The sequence below is a fragment of the Sphaeramia orbicularis genome, chromosome 19, assembly GCF_902148855.1.
Source record: "Sphaeramia orbicularis chromosome 19, fSphaOr1.1, whole genome shotgun sequence".
NCBI lineage: Eukaryota > Metazoa > Chordata > Actinopteri > Kurtiformes > Apogonidae > Sphaeramia > Sphaeramia orbicularis.
The window spans coordinates 39,312,287-39,330,188 of record NC_043975.1 but is presented as its reverse complement, the minus strand read 5'-3'; the positions used below and the strand labels follow the sequence as shown (position 1 = coordinate 39,330,188).

General features: G+C 41.2%; 1 protein-coding gene across 5 annotated transcripts in view; it reads left to right on the top strand.

Annotated features, from left to right (window-relative positions):
• csnk1e (casein kinase 1, epsilon) overlaps positions 1 to 17,902 on the top strand; it is a 32,409-nt gene that overhangs the window by 12,382 nt on the left and 2,125 nt on the right. For all 5 annotated transcript variants that reach the window (XM_030122559.1, XM_030122560.1, XM_030122557.1 and 2 more), the window contains one exon: positions 17,258 to 17,323. In XM_030122559.1, coding sequence (XP_029978419.1) covers positions 17,258 to 17,290 — 33 coding nt within the window. In that variant the 3' untranslated portion in view covers positions 17,291 to 17,323. The remainder of the gene's footprint in view (positions 1 to 17,257; positions 17,324 to 17,902) is intronic.

Sequence of the window (17,902 nt, the reverse complement as noted above, 5' to 3'; positions counted from 1 at the left end):
AGGCAAATAACTCACGTACCAAAGGTCAGGCAAGGCGATCAGAACTGGGAATCAGATGAGGCAGAAGAACCGACAGGGAGCAGGCAGTAGACAAAACCGGGTAAGCAAAAACGGGTCAAAAAACAGGAATCCAAAAACAGACAGACAAGATCAGAACGCTGGTAAGTACTTCAAGAGTAACAAACTGGCGACTGACAGGGGGAAGAGACAGGGTTTAAATACACAAAGGGGAGGGAAGACAACTAGACACAGGTGGAGCAAATCAGGGCGGAGACAGGTAATCAGGTAAAAGGTGAGAACGATCAGGGAACAGGAAGTAAAGACGACAGACAAGACACATGAGGGGAAACTTAACAAAATAAAACAGGAAGTGACAAACAAACATAAAAGACAGACAAAACCAGACTAACGTCTGGCTGCAGGCATGACAGAGGCAAATGCTGCTGTCCGTAAGGCTGGGAAGGGTTCTCAGGCCATTTCCAAATAAATTGAAGTCCATTATTTCACAGTGAGAAACACAAATCATTTACAAGTGAAAAACGTTCAAAGCAGTGACCAGTCTTTTCAGGACTGGACACCCCAGCAAATTCACCCCAAGGTCAGCTCATGTGGGAGCTGTGAAAATTTAAGAGCTAGATGTCAAACTCTACTGGCTTCAGTGAGCCTCTTAAGTAATAGGATTCATGACTACAATTAGTAAAAAGAGTGTATAGCAGTGTTTTTCAACCTTGGGGTCGGGACCCCATGTGGGGTTGCCTGGGATTCAATTGGGGTCGCCTGAAATTTCTAGTAATTGATGAAAAAAAACCAAACAAACTTACAAATAAAAAATATATGGTGAGTTGACAGAGACAATCTCAATCCATAAAAGACATGACAAACAGTGATTGTGAAACTGAAGCACTGTGGTTCTGTTTATCTGTCAAATATTGTGGTTGGTTTCAGATGCTGCAGCTCTTTCATAATTCATAGTTTGAGTTATTGTTTGTTCAGTATTAATTGTCAGCCTTGTAAATCCAAGCTGGACTGACTGTACATATCCTGACCAAGGCAAATAAAATTCTCACTTTGTGCAGTAATCTACGCCTGGCTTTTCTGCTCCGTCCATAATAACATACATTATATAGACTAAGTGTCCTCTAAAATTAATGTTTATTTGCAACATATTGTAGCAAACTATTACATGATCAAAAACAAATTAATTCTAGCAAAAAAAAAAGAAAAATCTCCATTTTGGATGTCTGGGGTTGCCAGAAATTTGTGATGTTAAAATGGGGTCATAAGCCAAAAAAGGTTGGGAACCACTGGTGTATAGGTATTGTGTGTTGAGTCATGTTTGGAGAGGTTACCAAGAGAAGGCTTCTTCTCAATGGCAACACAGCTTAGCTTTACAAAGTTGTATCTGATTAAACCACAAGACATGTGGAACAAAGAGACCAAAGTGGAGTGGTTTGGTCATAATTCTTGGTGCCACAGTTAGCAAAAACTAAATACGGCACAAACGACTTTGAAGCACAGTCGTGGCGGGGTGATGATTTGGGTTTGCTTTGCAGCCACAGACCCAGGGCAGCTTACAGTCATTGAGTTGACTATGAACTTCCTGTATACCAAAGTATTCCAACGTCACATGTATGTTAATTTGTCCTACAAATAAAAACTGGCTGAAACAGGGTCATTGGAGTGGGACAGTGATTTTCCATACAGAAAAAAATACTGAAAACTGTATTGACTTCAGTTTTGTTAAACAATTAATGACACAGTGAAATCTGTTGTATGTGTTTTATACTTGAGATTAAATTGAAATAAATTTACAACCTGGTTAGGACCAGATGATTTTTACTGCATGTTAATACGTAAAATGAAAGTTACATATGTAACTGCAGTTCTATAAATCCTGGATGACTGCCAGAGGGTGGTGCTGAAAGCACTGAATGTTCCCTTCACGCATGTGCAGTCCAAGTAGTGCAGTGGCGATTTCTCATAGACTGCAAGGGAAGCCCGGCTTCCCCTAAAATTACGAAAATTAAATGGTTAAATATGTACGGTTGTGTTGACATTTTATTGACTACAAATGTGTTAGAACACGTTCATCTCAAAGACGAGTTCGTTCAGAATCAGCTTTATCACAAATCAACGGACGTGATGTTGTTCACTTCTCCTCCATTCCTGTGTCTCTGTTTTCTCATTCGATCTCTGCTCAGTGCATTTGTCCGTAGACTGCAGGCGTCTATGGGCTTCAATGGGACTGAGTGGAACAGTTTTTTTCATTGTCTCAAAACTGGACGGCAATTGGATAAATGCTACGATGTTGTCCCGCCCCTGGGCATCTCTGGGGGTGAATGGAGCTGTGGGCGGAGCTTGGCCGGGCTGGATGCCAGAATCCCACGTGCTGATTGGAAGATCAGTTGAAAGGCTGAATCCCATTTGATTGACAGCTCTTTTCAGATCTACTCCTTCACTGATACAGTTCAGTTTAATACCGTCGCACATTCTGCTGTGAAATCAGAGAAACCACTACGAAATTACTCGTTCATTTCTTCCACTGTAAATAAAACACACTCATTGGACTTCCTTGTCTCAATTTAACATAATTTCAGCATTTTCTTGTTTCAGTTACATAATTTAATCATTTCTTGTTCGAGTTTAATATCGTTTTGTAGATAGTTAAATCAATCAAACTGTTGGCTGGGTCGCAGTGAAAGGAGCATCTCTTGTTTAAAAAGGCTGAAGTCTTACACCCACAACACAATGGGCCAAGGCAATCTGAGCAGCCCAGCTCTGCTGGACATTGAGAGGACACTGGTCCAGTCCCTGGAAGAGACGCCTACTTGGTACAATAAGGTCACTGAGCATTTTCTTAAAAAGGAACGGAGGGCCGAACTTATGTTTAAATTACTTCACAATTTTTTTTTTTTTTTTTTTTTTTTTTTTTTTTTATGTAAGCCGACAATGAGCTTCCCCTGTCTGAAAGACGAGCAGCCGCCACTGAAGTAGTGGTACCAAAAGAGTCACACCTGTGACCCTGGATGATGCCCCCGAGGTAACACATTCCTATGTCATCCATAGCTCTGTTCCTACAGAACCTTCTCACGGAAATGCAAGGATTCTGAGTGACAGAGAATCTCTGGTGGCCATCCGGGATTCATAGAACCGTAGTTACATACGTAACTTTCGTTCTATTTCATCCTTCCTGACTGCCAAAGGGCAGTGCTTAAAGCACTGAATGACTAATACCGACAGCGTCACAAAGAATCCTGAGAACATGCCTCACTGAGAAGACCCAGAAGATCCTTGTAGAAGAACTTGGCCAAGAGGATGAGGAGTAGCCACATTAACGTTACAGAATCTGGTGAGCGTGCTCAGCGAAGCCCATGATGCAGCAACACATCTGGTTTTGAAAGGAACCCCTCTCATAGCTGCCTATGAAGTGGAGATATTCCTGGTTGAATGGGCCTTAACACCGGATGGCGGAGCATGACCTTCTGAACTATAGGTGCATTGGATGACCTACACAATCCAATGACGGAGACACTGTATGGAAAAAGAAGCACCCATCTTAGGACCACCATAACATAGAAAGAGCTGGTCTGGGTGTCACATACCTGCCGTAGCCATCACATATGCACACAACTCTGGTCTGTCCCCACCCTCTCATGGAGGGGGGTGAAACCGTGCCAATCTCAATGGCTGGGTACAGTGAGAGTGGGGCAACACTTTAGGCACAAATGCTGTGTTAAGCCACAAAGTGACACCAGTGCCATCCAGACTCCACCTGAGACATGAGGGACGGACAGGGAGGGCATGTAACTCACTAACCCTCTTAGCCGAGACAATAGCCAACAAAAAAGCAGTCTTATATGAAACCCACTTGAGTTCTGCTCTGCGCCAAAGGCTCAAAAGGAGGGTGACACAGGACTTCAAGAACCAAAGACAAGTCTCACACTGGAGCTTGCGGTGCTGTGCGTGGACCCAACCGACGAGTAAGAAAAGAAAAACTAAGTTACGGCTTCTGACCAAACAATTTCAAACCATATGATGATGACATGATATAGCAGCAACATAAACTTTCAGAGTGGAAGGAGATTGATCATTATCCAAGAGAGACTGAAGGAACTCCAGAATAACAGGAATCGAACAGGATACTGGATCATTATTGTGGACAGAGCACCACTGAGAAAACAGCTTCCACCTATTCTCATACTGCCGACAATAGGGTGCATCAAACCCCCCAAGTGTTTGCTTTTTACTTGTCCCTAGTCTAACTTTTTTCCATTTAGTGAAAAAGTAATTCCTGCAAAATTTTAGCAAAATTTGTTTTTATTTAGGTGGGCCACCGGGTGTTTGAAAATGTGACTTGCAAGGCTGCTGAATTCGGCAGGTTCAAAAATCCAAAGTTTTGACTGGTTTGTTTTTTCATTCCTGTTTGCTATAAAATCATAAGAAATAAATAAACAAAAAATGGCAAGGTTTTAGTAGATTTGAGATTAATTTGAAACTTTCGACAACTTTTTCAAGCAATTATTTTGAAAATTTGCATGATTACTGTATAAATGTAACAGTTATAGCTCAACTTACAAGTACAGTACATTAAGACATCAGTGGTATCAGATGTGTTTTACCTTACAATGTTCAACTTTATAACGCTACAGTTCGTAAAATAATTAGGTGCCTTGGGTTTCCACAGATTTGGAACAGATCTCCTGGATTCTTCAACAACTTGTAGAACATTTTGGTAGTGATCCTCACTTTTTGATGCGGAGAGATAGTCTGCACTTAACTTAACTCCCCTCTCAGCGCAGTCATTGTTGACATTCAATGCATCAATTAGGGCGTCTCATTTTTAGGGCTTCTTTTCGGATCCATCCCATCTTTAGGGTGCCCATCAGGCCAGTGCAGAAAACCCATTTTTCAATGTAAAATCCTGCATTTGTGGGTTAGTTCTGCCATATTTGCTCATGCAAATGTCATATTAGAGGTTTTGGGGGATGCTACTGTCATTTATTAAGGTCTCAAAACATGTGCAGGTCAAAGGTCACATGATTTTAAACAAGGTCAAGGTCATCTGACACTGAAAAATGGGTCTAATCACAGGTTTTTGCTGATTTCTTTCTTGCCTAGTTTTATTTCAAAGATATGCACTCAGGGCTTTCACTGGAGAACATTTGATCCTAGATTACCCTTCTGGTACACTCCCTTTTCTTCAGTTCAGCAGGTGCCAGATTTCTTTTTCCAGACAAGGGTGGGTGGCTGTGGCTCAGTTGGTAGAGTGGGTCGTCCAATAAGCAAAGGGTCGGTGGCTCGAATCCTGGCTCCAACTGTCCACACGTTGGAGTGTCCTGGGCCTAAACCCTAAATTGCTCCCAGTAGGGCCAGGCTGCGCCCTGCATGCTAGCTTTTTAGCTGTCTGTGATGTGATCAGCCAGGGTTATGATAGTCTGTCCAGAGGCTGATCACATCACACACAGCTAGAACACAGTTATGGTGGGCCTTTGTTGGAACTCTGGCTTTATTCCATATTGCCTCAACTTCTACAGATATTTCTTTTGCTGTGGTTTTGTGTCTTTAGTCTGTCTTCTCCAGTGGCGTGCACAGACATTTAGAGGGGCAGGTCCTCAGCCAAAAAAAAAGGGCACCTGTCTCCCGAGTCCGACAATCCTGATCTGCAGCGTTTTCATAAATATTGGTCCGCAATAACTTGCCATCCCTGTTTATTCAGTATTACAGATATGTTAGCATTCTACAAAACAATGTACTGCTACTGCAATGACCTTACACTTTTCACACCAAATAACTAGAAAAAAACAAACAAAAAACATTCTACTTGTAAAGTACAATGAGCATAGGCCTTAAGAGTCCAGGAGCAAAAAAATGACTAGAGGAGGATTATGAACCACCCAACCGTGTAAAAATCTACAAAACCAAAACTGAGTCACATAACTATGACAATCACTAATTTACTGAACAATCTCTATCAACCTGAACAAACCAATATCATATAACCAATCTAGGACTGCACACTTGACACAACTGTGCATAAGGACTGACATTTGGCTTGATCCAGGACAGAAGAGAGCTGCTACTCTGGGCTGCCTGCTGCAAGTCTCTTTCCCTCTGTTTCTTTACTCTTTCCTTTCTTGGCATTTTGCTGCAATTGATGAATAAGAAACATCAAATTGCGCACTACAATGAACATTGTAGACCAGGGGTGTCAAACTCATTTTAGTTCAGGGGCCACATACACTTAATATGATCTAAAGTGGGCCAGACCAGTAAAATAATATAAATAATAGGATAAGAACTTTTGAGTGAAAAAAGTAAATTCTGTAATGAAAATGTTTACATCTACAAATTATACTTGAACATAACATGAACAAATATGAACAACCTGAAAATTTGTTAGTAAAATAAGTGCAATATTAACAATATTACACTTCAGTTTATCATTTATACAAGTGAATCACAATTTACAGATCACAGTGGATCTCCAAATACACAAAACATTAATTAACAGGGAGAATATTATTAAAATTCCACATACTTCTCTTAAGACATTTCAGATATTCACATTTTTTATAAAAAGCTTGTCTGTAAATGTAAACATTTTTGTGTAATTTTACTTTTTATACGCTAAAACAAAGAGACAAATTGACAGTGTTAATCCTCCGGTACTACTAACCGTGGTTCAGCACTCCGTTTAAATAGGGTCCTGACCTCTCGTGTCTGAACTGGGGTCTTACCCTCACGAACTAACCCGAAGAGGTACTACTCAGCTGAACTTATTTTGGAACACTCGCCTGTCTTCTAACTACCTTTAATTCCAACCTCTGCCCCGCTAACCCTGGTACCAGAACTGCCAGGAGAAACCCACTCTGTGGTCAGTAATAATACCAGTCCAGTTGGTTTTTGGTAGCTGTTCCACATGGATTAGTGCACTTGTTACATGACAGGTAATAATTTAAAAGCCAGGAAAAATAGGCTTTCGGGACATAAAATAGTAGGTGGATAAAGGCCAAGATACCTTTGAGACTTTTGATGTTATGCACACAATAAACCTAACGTTTTACATTCACCAGCATATTATGCCACACAGGGAAATAACTCAAGGAGAATTTAGAATTTACTTTTTATAAATTTATTGTAGGCAATTTTAGCTAAGCAAAGCATATACATAAATCATCAATCAATTAATCCCTAATAAAATCATTAAACTGAACTTCTAAAACCATAAATCAATATCCTGATTATTAAACCTAAACTGTCCTCAATTTTCCTTACTTCAACGCAATCCCTGTTGTAATCTGTCAACCCACAGTTCAGCCTTGTGAAAATGTCCCTAATTGTTGCCTCGCTTGATCTCCTCAAGGGGAAGAAAAACATAAAAATAAAATGGTGTTGAAAGTCTCTTTTCTTCAATCCAAAATTGAAAGAAAATCAAAATTGGAAAAGTTCTCAAATAAGAATAATTATTTCTCTAACTTCTGTAAAATGAAAAATCCCGAAATGATAAAAAGATCAAAAATTAGAAAGTGTTGTAAATCCGGTTAAATCGGAAAAGTAAAACTATAAAACTAGAATCCAAAAATCAATCTAGATTAACAAGTCGAATAGACTGAATCCGTAGAAAATCCAATAACCGAGAAAAATCGGATAAATGGAAATAAAACTAATGACTTCAAAAAGTCTTTTGAAAAACGTTCAAATTCATAAAGAATTGAAAAATTGGAAAAGGAGTCCAATAAGTGAAAATGTAAAAATAGTAATTACAACTAAATATAGAAAAAGGTCTAACCTAGTAAAAATAAACAATTGTATAATTTAGAAAAATAGGATTATCACTTACCGAGTATTAATCGGAAAAAGTTACAAAACCGGAGAATTCGGATAAAAATCAAAAATTAAAACTTAATCAATATCAAAAACGTAAATAGGAAAAAGTCAAGAAGTTAGAGAAATTGAATAAATGTAGAAAAATCAAAAACCAAATTTAATCTAATTACTGTAAAAAGTCAAAAGGTAAAAATTAATTTAATTTGCAAAGACAACCTCAACAGCTTGATCAGGGCTGCCGAGTTTGTCTTAAAATACTGGGTAAAAGAAAAGAAATAAGAAAATGTAAAAATTCTTCTTCCTTTTCAGTCCGGGCCAAAGTGGAGAAAAATACCAAAAGTCTGTTAAACAGATGGTCCGTCGGCAAATGTTCCCCAAAAGGTGGTAAAAGCTCTTAAAATACAGTTCTTGCCTGTAAGAGTCTTTGGTCCTTTGTCATCTGAAGAAATAGGTCTTTGCTTTTAAAAGTTCGATCCGTCGATGCAAAGTTATTCTATCAGATGAGCCTCCAGCATTATTTGAGAAGTAAGATTAACTCCGAAGCCAATCTGCCACGCTCCTTTCGGGTCTCAAAAGAGCATCGCTCAGAGTTATCTTCTCTACGTTTTACAACGTAGGGCACGCAACTTCTTAGAGCGTCTTGCACTTCTGAAAATGCTATAATAGCGGTTCTGGTTTTTAACCAAACTCTAGGCATTACCTCATTGATGCCTAGACAGTTGACTTCATTGATAGATGAGTAATGTCTAAATGCCTCTAGCAGAACTTCCCTTTTTTACTGGTCTTGACCAGTTTTGGGTGCAGAAAATAGCCTATTGTTTATGTCACTTCTCTTTTCTTAACGTTATCAGTTAGCTTCAGCTGCAGATGGCTCGGTGCTGCTTACTTTACTTCTCCTTTTCTGCCGGACTTTGCCCTAACATGCCCTTTCACTGCTTTAACATGCCTCAACTTGTCTCCTCTACACACAGTAGTCACAAATGAATCAACATTCATTTAAACATTCTTTTCTTAGCTATACTTATTGATCACATTACATATATCTAATTTAATGCAATACATCAGTTCAAATCATCTTTTTAATACTAAGCTGTACTTAACATTGATTAAAATGCTGGGTGTTACACTTCTTTATGAGGCCTTCTGGTGCCTGGTGTGACCTGTGGGGCCCTGACCTCTGCCTAACTTGACAACAGTTTTAATTATTTATAGGTTATTATGATAGTATTTTACTGGTCTGATCCACTTTAGACTGAAATGACCTAAAATGATTTTAACATCCTTGATTATTAATATCTTCAGTGTAATTTTTGCATTTCACAAATTCATCCTAGGGGCTGGATTGAACCCTTTGGCGGGCCGGATTTGGCCCCCGGGCCGCATGTTGGACACCTGTGTTGTAGACATACAGATTTTTTTTCATGCTTGTGTAACTTTTCATAATGACAAACAATGACTTTGACAATAATTTAATAATCTGAAACTTCACATCCCAATAATTTCCAAAAAAGGGGATTTGATTTAACTTTCATATTATGTGTAATACTCCAATCAATGCGAATGTAACATGAAGCCTAGCGTCTGGGTGCTCACCTCTGATCTGCTCCTCTGGTCCACTCCCCAGAAACTACAAACTACACTGCCTCTGTTCAGCCTGACACCACAACAACACGCACTTTAGACACAGTTTGGATTAATAGGCTATTATATATTTGTGACTCTGGAAATATACCGGGTACTCACAACTTTTCACGCAAATAAATAGCAGAGGATTTTCGTCAATTTGCTGGTTCGCCCCTCCATCTCTCCTCACCTTATCAAATGCACTGAATTAGCATCACCGGGCTGTGGGCTGTGACCTCTGTGACCTCTCCGCTTGCGACAGCTAATCACCCGACATGCTAGTATTGGGCTACTGGCTACACTAACCAGCCAAACTTGTGGGGAACGGGACACAGATTTGCTTAAACAGTTGTAAGTCAAAGGCACCGCTATTCTTACCAGTTTGTCTCTTGCAAAAAGTCGAGGCCATGTGATGTGCGATCAGCAACAGCAGAGCTACTGAGTAGCATGAGTGGAACACAAGCGGAGCAGGAGAGAGAGGCAGTGACAGGAGGAGGACTGGGGGAAGCACAGGAGGCACTGGGAATTATTTGGATTTAACTGAATATTAAAATATGATTATAATGTCATATTGTTGCGGACTCTATTGTCTTCTTTGAATGAGGAAAAAAATAAATAATTACATTAAAAAAAAAAAAAAAAAAAACGATTGCCAGAAGGGCACCGAGGCCAGAGGGGCAGGTCTTGAGGGACACCTCAGGTCTACCTGTGCACGTCCCTGGTCTTCTCTAATGGCAGTGATCTGTACCTTTGAAGGACTGTTCTTACCAAAGGAAGCTGAGTGGCTGAGTAACTTCCTCCCATTCATCTGTAGGGCCACCTTTTCTCTTCAAAGGGCCCCCAGGGTGCTTCACCTTCTTCTCTTCACTACTCTTGGGTGTTTTGCCTTTAGCATATTTACACTGAAAATGTGTTATGTTAAATGGACTGAAGTTATGCAAGGTGCAGCCTGGCCCTACTGGGAGCAAGGGTTTAGGGCTCAGGGTTCACACTTTGACATGTGGACAGTCGGAGCCAGGATTCGAACCGTCGACCCTTTGGTCATTGGATGACCCGCTCTACCAACTGAGCCACAGCCATCCACCCTTGTCTGGAAAAAAAGATCTGGTACCTGCTGAACTTAAAAAAAGGGAGGGTACCAGATGGGTAATCTAGGATCAAATGTTCTCCAGTGAAATCAGCCCTGAGTGCATATCTTTGAAATAAAACTAGGCAAGAAAGAAATCAGCAAAAACCTGTGATTGGACCCATTTTTCAGTGTCAGTTGACCTTGACCTTGTTTAAAATCATGTGACCTTTGACCTGTACATGATTTGAGACCTTCATAAACGACAGTAGCATCCCCCAAAACCTCTAATATGACATTTGCATGAGCAAATATGGCAGAACTAACCCACAAATGCAAGATTTTACATTGAAAAATGGGTTTTCTGCACTGGGCTGACGGGCACCCTAAAGATGGAGGTGGGGGGGGTCTAAAACTTTACAGATCATCACCTAAAAGGAAATCCCAATTTCAAAGAATTAATTCATATGTTTTTACATGAATTTATTTTAAAACACATACTGCAAATGGGCAACTCAAATAGGCAAGACATCAGTTTGGCACTAACAAGAGATTATGGCATTTTTAGGTCTTTTTCTGATAATTTCTTTGAAAATTTATTGTATTTTTTTAAATGTATATTTTAATTAGGGCTTAAACTATTGATAGTGAGGTTTATAAAGCATATTTGAGCAACTTAGGAAGTTTTACTTGACTTAAGTGTATTAAATGGTATATTCACTTTCTGAGCCTGCCGAATTCAGCAACCTTGCAGTTCAAATTTTCAAACACACGGTGACCCACCTAAACATGGTCAAAATTAATTAATATTTTACAGGTAGTGTTTTCTACTCAAATGGAAACTTTTTAGACTAGGGACAGGAAAAAACTTGACAAAAGGGGAGTTTGATGCACCCTAGCCGACAAGTAAAGACCACCCTGGCATTCAAGATGGTTTGTCTAACAGGATCAGTCAGCTGCAGTGTGGGCTCTCCAACAGCCAGAGCCACAGCTGGAGTTGGTGGGGACTGGGGTCCCATATCTGACCCCTCAATTAAGACAACAGATCTCCCCTGTCAGGGAGCTGCCACGGCATGCCACAACACAGATCGTGCAGCAATGGGAACCATGACTGTGGTGGCCAGTACGGGGCCACCAACAACAACTGGTGACCCTCCTTGAGAACCCTCCGCAGAGTCGGCTAAATCAGAGGAAAAGGCCACAGATGTGCCAGTGCATCCCAGCCCAAGGGACCCGGTAACCCCCTGAGGGAGTACCACAGAGGACAATGTGTCGACTCCTCTGAGGCAAAGAAGTCACCCTCTGCCTGTCCAAAACGGCTCCAAACCCTGTGCACCACCTCTGGATGGAGAGACCATTCTCCTGGAGGAGGCCTCTGGCGGGAAAGGGAGTCCGCAACTTGATTGTCGTCTTCTGGCAGATACACTGCCCACAGGGTAGCGAGACAAGGTGCAGCCCACGTCAAAAGATGTTGGGACACCTGCAGAGGCTGTGCTGACCTGGTGCTCCCTTGGTGATTGATGTGGTCAATGGTTGAGGTGTTGTTTGACTGTATGAGAACGTACGTGCCTCTCAGATGAGGCAGAAAATGCTTGACAGCTAGATGAACAGCAGGCAGTTCCAGTACATTTATATGTACATTTACATGATCCCTCAGAGACCAGCTCCCCTGAACTGCCCTGTGCTGCCGCACAGCGCCCCATCCTGTGGGGCAGGCATATGTGCTGACTATCTCCCTGTGACACACCACCAATCTCATGGGAACCCCTCAGCTTCCAATTCCTGTGTAGCTAGGCGTCTAGATGGAAGCTGTTTAGCCACATCTGAAAAGGGCACAGTGACAGCAAGCCTAGAGGCACGATATGTGTTAGCTTCCCCATAAATTGAAGGAATGTGACGAAAGGAAGTTGACTGCCTTGCCTGAAGTGAGACACCGTATTGAGTATGTCGTCCACCCGCTGAACTAATGGATGAGCCTCCATGGCCACCATGTCAAAGGACAGCCTAAGGAATGTTGTAGTTTGGGATGGGGTCAGGTTACTCTTCTCCAGATTAGCCCTGAGACCCAGCTTGGCCACATGGGCAAGCAAGCAGTACTGCACATGCTTTGGATGGAGCACAACACAGCTAGGCATCTAGATACGTCAAAATCTTTAGCTCGCCTGCAAAGGAGCCAGGGCCACTTTCACACACCAGGTAAACATCCTCCCTCACAGAGAGGGAGAGCCTGAAAGGGAGCACCCTGAATTACTAATGAAGGCCTTGATAGGCAAATCTACAGTCTGTACCCATGAGTCAGAGTGGTAACCATCCATGGGTCTGATGCATGAGCAGCCCAGTAACTGAGCTGCTGATGGGAAAAATATCCAACGGCTGGCCTGACTGCCCCAATTTCAGGCCCCACTGCCATTAGGGGCCCTGAGGGGGTAGCAGCCAGAGTCCAAAGCCTGAGGCTACCACACTGTTTGGTGGGAAACAAAATGAAAGTCCCTGCCCTGTCTCTGCTGAGGATGGCACTCATCACTAGACCAATCTCAAGGTGGCAGTCAAACACTCAGACCAGCGGTCAGGCACTTCAACCTCTGAGGAGCAACTCAGGTCTGAAAGCTGCTGCCTGGTTTGTTGAGCTTGGACAGTCTGCGATCCAAACCTGCTGCAGCTGCATTGTGCATAGCTGCCAACACACGACCATCTGATGAAAGATGTGAACAGGTGTTTGGGTCCCTCCAACAGGACGGCAACTCACTCTGGTATTCTTCGGAGGAATAAACACCAAAGGGCGTGGGAGCCCATCCGTGCCTAAAGAAGGCACTGCCAGGGCCAGACTGATCTGGCTGTGGAGTATCCAGCTGCAGGCAACCCAGAGCCTGATGCATGACATCCTGCATGAAACTATCCGTGTCACTAACCAGTCTTTGAGCAGATGAGAATGAACCAGTTTCAGAAGCATGAGAAGGCTGTGCCTCTCCGTCATCATGAAAATGAGAGTCCAATGCCGCCAGAGAGAGAACATCCTCCTCTCGGGCAAGGGCAGGCATGGACGGAGAAGAAAACCTAGCATCAGATATGGGGGCATCCAGGTGATGAGTGCGAAAAAAAGACTTTATCAGATCCAACTATGCAGACACCTGCTCGACCCTAGAAGACATATCTTTGTCTGACCTGGTATTCTTCTTCATAAGAGGAGCCGGTATGGCAGCAGCCTCACAGAGATGCTTGGATTGTCTAGGCTGGGGCAACGGTACCTGGCATGAAGGTGGGAGGTCAACCACACCTGCTGGGGACAACTGTGCAGTCCTCATTACTCTGACTGCCCGTGGCATGTAACTACAGTTCATGCAGGGGTTGTCTGACAGCACCTCCTTCAGGTGGTCAGGGCCGAGGTAGGCAGGGCACAGGTCATGCCCATCATCAGCTTGAAGCGTAGTCCCACAATCCACACGATAGTGAAAGCCATCCATATCACTCATGTCCAACTGGAACCACTAATAATAGCACACACACTGCAACATAGAAAGCAGCAGTGGTCCAGTGGTAAATCCAAGGCCACAGCATGAAGCAGGTGCATGAACACTGCCGTCACCAATTAGGTCCCAAACACATGAAAAACTAACAGACCCTGTCAGCAGAATATGTTATTTATATGGACTCAATACCTGTAGAGTAAGCCAAACTTGGGAGCGGGTGTGCGAACGCTGCCTTCACCAATCAAGACTACACAAATCAATAAGGGTAACCATTCACAATCACAATATGAAAGTGCAACAGCACAAGGAATACCTGGGAGAGGGGGTACGAACGCTGCCTTCACCAGTCAAGACACAAAAACAAGACAAAGGTCCACAGTATTTCCAGTATCTTGTTTTAGCAAATGAAACACTGGGAGAGGGGGCATAACTGCTGCCTTCACCAGTGAAAAACACAAACTGATTAAAGTTCATAGCATTAGCTAAGTGAAAAAAAGGCTATCACCATTAGCAAAACCACCGAGTATCCAGGTGTAATAGTAACCAAACTCAAACTGGTAGCAGGAGTGCGAACACTGCCCTCACCAGAGAAAAAGTCAACACAGTTAGCAGCAGTATAAACAACATAGCCACTCAGACTTAAAAGCCAAGAGTCAGATAATAGGGATGGATTTAGATTATTCTTTTGTTACTTTATATCTTGGTAAAATACTGGAAACAGTCCTTCAGAAGGATAAATACTTATTGAAGATACTTTTGGCAAGTAGTAGGAAAGCTATAACCCGAAAATGGTTGCAACCCGACCCTCCAACTTTAGACCTCGGGCGTGGGATTATTAAAGAAATTTACTGTATGGAGAGACTTACTTTTGCTTTAAGACTTGAGTTGGAGAAATGTACTGAATGCTGGGAAAAATGGATTGTGTACGCACTTTGATTAATACAACCATAATGGTACAATGATGTATGTGTGCATGATGTAAAAGAACATTTTAAGTTTAATTGTAACACCCATGATGATTTCATGTTCATTGTTTGTTCTTTTGAAAATTAATAAATAAAAAGTAAAAAAAAAAAAAAGAAAAAAAAAAGCCAAGAGTCAGGAGAGGGAATCCAAACTCTCCTGTCACCAACCAAAGGGTCCAGTCTGGTTAAATACCTATAAGAATGTCCTCCAGCAAAGAGTAGCCGTTCACAGCCCTCGGAGGGTGAAATCTGCTGCTCCAACCACTAAGGTGAAAGGGCATCCAGCGACGGAAACCAATCCAAGTTAGCAATGGCTCATGCCATGCAGATTGAACCAGATGTGAGAAGAAAAAAGGAACAGAGCCGTGGATGACATAGGAATATATTACCTCTGGGGCGTCATCCAGGGTCACAGGTGTGACTCTTTTAGTACTACTACTTGGACTGTGCATGCATGAAGGGAACATTCAGTGCTTTCAGCACCACCCTCTGGCAGTCAGGAGGGATGAAACAGAACCACAGAATTCAGAGGAATTTTTCTCATGACTGTATGTAGCAGAGCATTTTGACAGCTAAGTTTTGATGAAGCTGTGGCACTAACACACCCTCACAAAACACAGTAAACAGCTTCTATGTAGGGAGTGAGGTGATATCTCACTGCTGCATGTTGAAGGAGTTTGTTTTCATTTTAATTTATAAAACTGTGCCAGGCAAAGGTGCAGCAGCACACATCAATTCACTCCCCTCTATTCAAACATAATCTACTCTTAATTACCACCAGGATATTGATATGAACTGCTCTGCAATTTGTGTCTTCAAAAAGTCCAATATGGTGTGAACACAATGTAAGGCTAATCCACCAAGGCAGGCCCGTCATGTCCCAAGACCCCTTTATAAATAGTAATTGCACTCTCCCTGATGCTACTTTGTTTATTAGTGATCAAGCCTGCCTTGCAGTGGTGAGAGCAGCCATTCTAAATGTCTATATTGACTGTGCTACCTCTTTAAACCATAATTAAAATGACTGAACATGCAATTTAATACTTTACCAGATCAGAAATATATAAGATACAATCTCAGTTTACATTGCACAGAAATAAAATTTGCATAACAATGATAGATTAAATGTTCATTTGTTAATCTGTTATTTTTTCTGCTCAACCTTCATTTAACTTAATTAACTTTAACTAAAGGACAAAGAAAATATTCTCAGCGTTTTCACACACAAACCTAATGGTATTTTGAAAGTACCAACACATGCAATAGTCACCCTACCTCAGTGCAACAACCAACCCCATGCACCTTGTTTTTAATTTTACCTTGTTTATTACCTGTATATATCCTTATATGTGTTTCTTTTTTCTAGTGTAAAGTTAGCTTTTTGTATATTTTCATAGTAATCAGTAGTATTTTAGTAGTATTTGTATATTTAATATTTTATCTCTGGAGTTTTTGTAAATTGCCAATATTTCTTAGTGTTTTGTGTGATATTTTTATTCAGGGTTTTTTTGTTTTGTTTTTTTTTGTTTTTTTCACTTTAAGTGTTTGCTGCTAAACAGAATCAGAGCTGCTAAACGGATGTTCATTGATCCTGTAACAATGACAATAAAGATCTTTTCTCTTCTATTCTATTCTATTCTATTCTATTCTAAATGATGCCTATAATCCACTCAAATAATGTTGGGACAAATTCCAAAGTCATCAAGTTAAGTCAAGAAACAGCACCAGTTTGAACAGTCCTCAGTTCCCAAATGATTACAAAATAACAAAAAAAAAAAGGGAAGGAGACGTAAAACAGCAGTGAATATATTTCTGTCCCAACTTTTTTGCTTTTTTGCAGGCATTAAAATGTAGATTTGTTTTTCTTGAAAAAAATAAAACTTAGTTTGTTAGTGAAAACGTTGATTGAGGTTGTTTTTGTTTTGTTTTGTTTTTTTTTTTATCTTATTTTAGAAACCTTTCTGGAAGTGGTGTTTGTCTCATTGTTTGCTGATAGTGTCAGTGAATACAGTGACTTTCAAGTGTTTTTATCATTTAGTCACTGCTTCTCAGTCTGTCAGTTCCAATGTTATCTGTATTGTTGATATGCGAATTGAAACCTCTGTGAGAAAAATCTGAATCTCACCACAAATCACATCACACAGTTCAAACAGTCAGGGGTCAAAGTACAGAAGTCAGGAGTGAAATCACAAGCCCAGCTCACCAGGTGTTGCCATGATAACCTCACATTGAGGTGCAGAGTCTTCCTCAAGCTTCTTCCTTTAGTCTTTGCTCTGGTTCAAGCTTCTCGTCTTTCTTTTGCCTTTCAGGTCAGTGTGCCATTTGAACATTTGGCAAAGTGAGATCCTCCTGGACGGCCTGCAGGTCCGTGGCAGGTATGGACATGTCTGAAACACAAATATGGTTTGCTTCAACTTCTATCCATGTCCCCTGTCCTCACTGACCCACCAAATCCCTTACCCTAACCCTAACCTTTCATAAAAAGACAAACTGCTCCTATTTAGCCACAACTGGCTCATGTCAAGATGTAATATTTCATTCAAAACCACAGCAATGCAGCCTGAAAGATCTTCTGATCTTCTGATAATGTGACTTTAACATGTATTATGTAAATTTCATGATGTGGAGAAGACTCAAATAGTCAACTCTATGTCAGGATTGTCACTGGAAGGCTCAGGATAAAACATTTTCAACCCACACACTTCCTATATTTATGCAGTTGCATGTTGTTACATATATTATCACCACTATTGTGTTTGATCATAGTAGTCATATAATTCAGTTTACAGCTCAAAAATCATATTTTAGTGTCCGGTACTGCTTTATTGTAACAGTAAAACTTACAGTAGATCTAATAACATAGATCCCTTTTTTCCATTGTCTGCTTTGTAAGGATACACATTGCATTTGCCTGATCTCACACAAATGTCATAACTATCAAACAAGATCTTGTA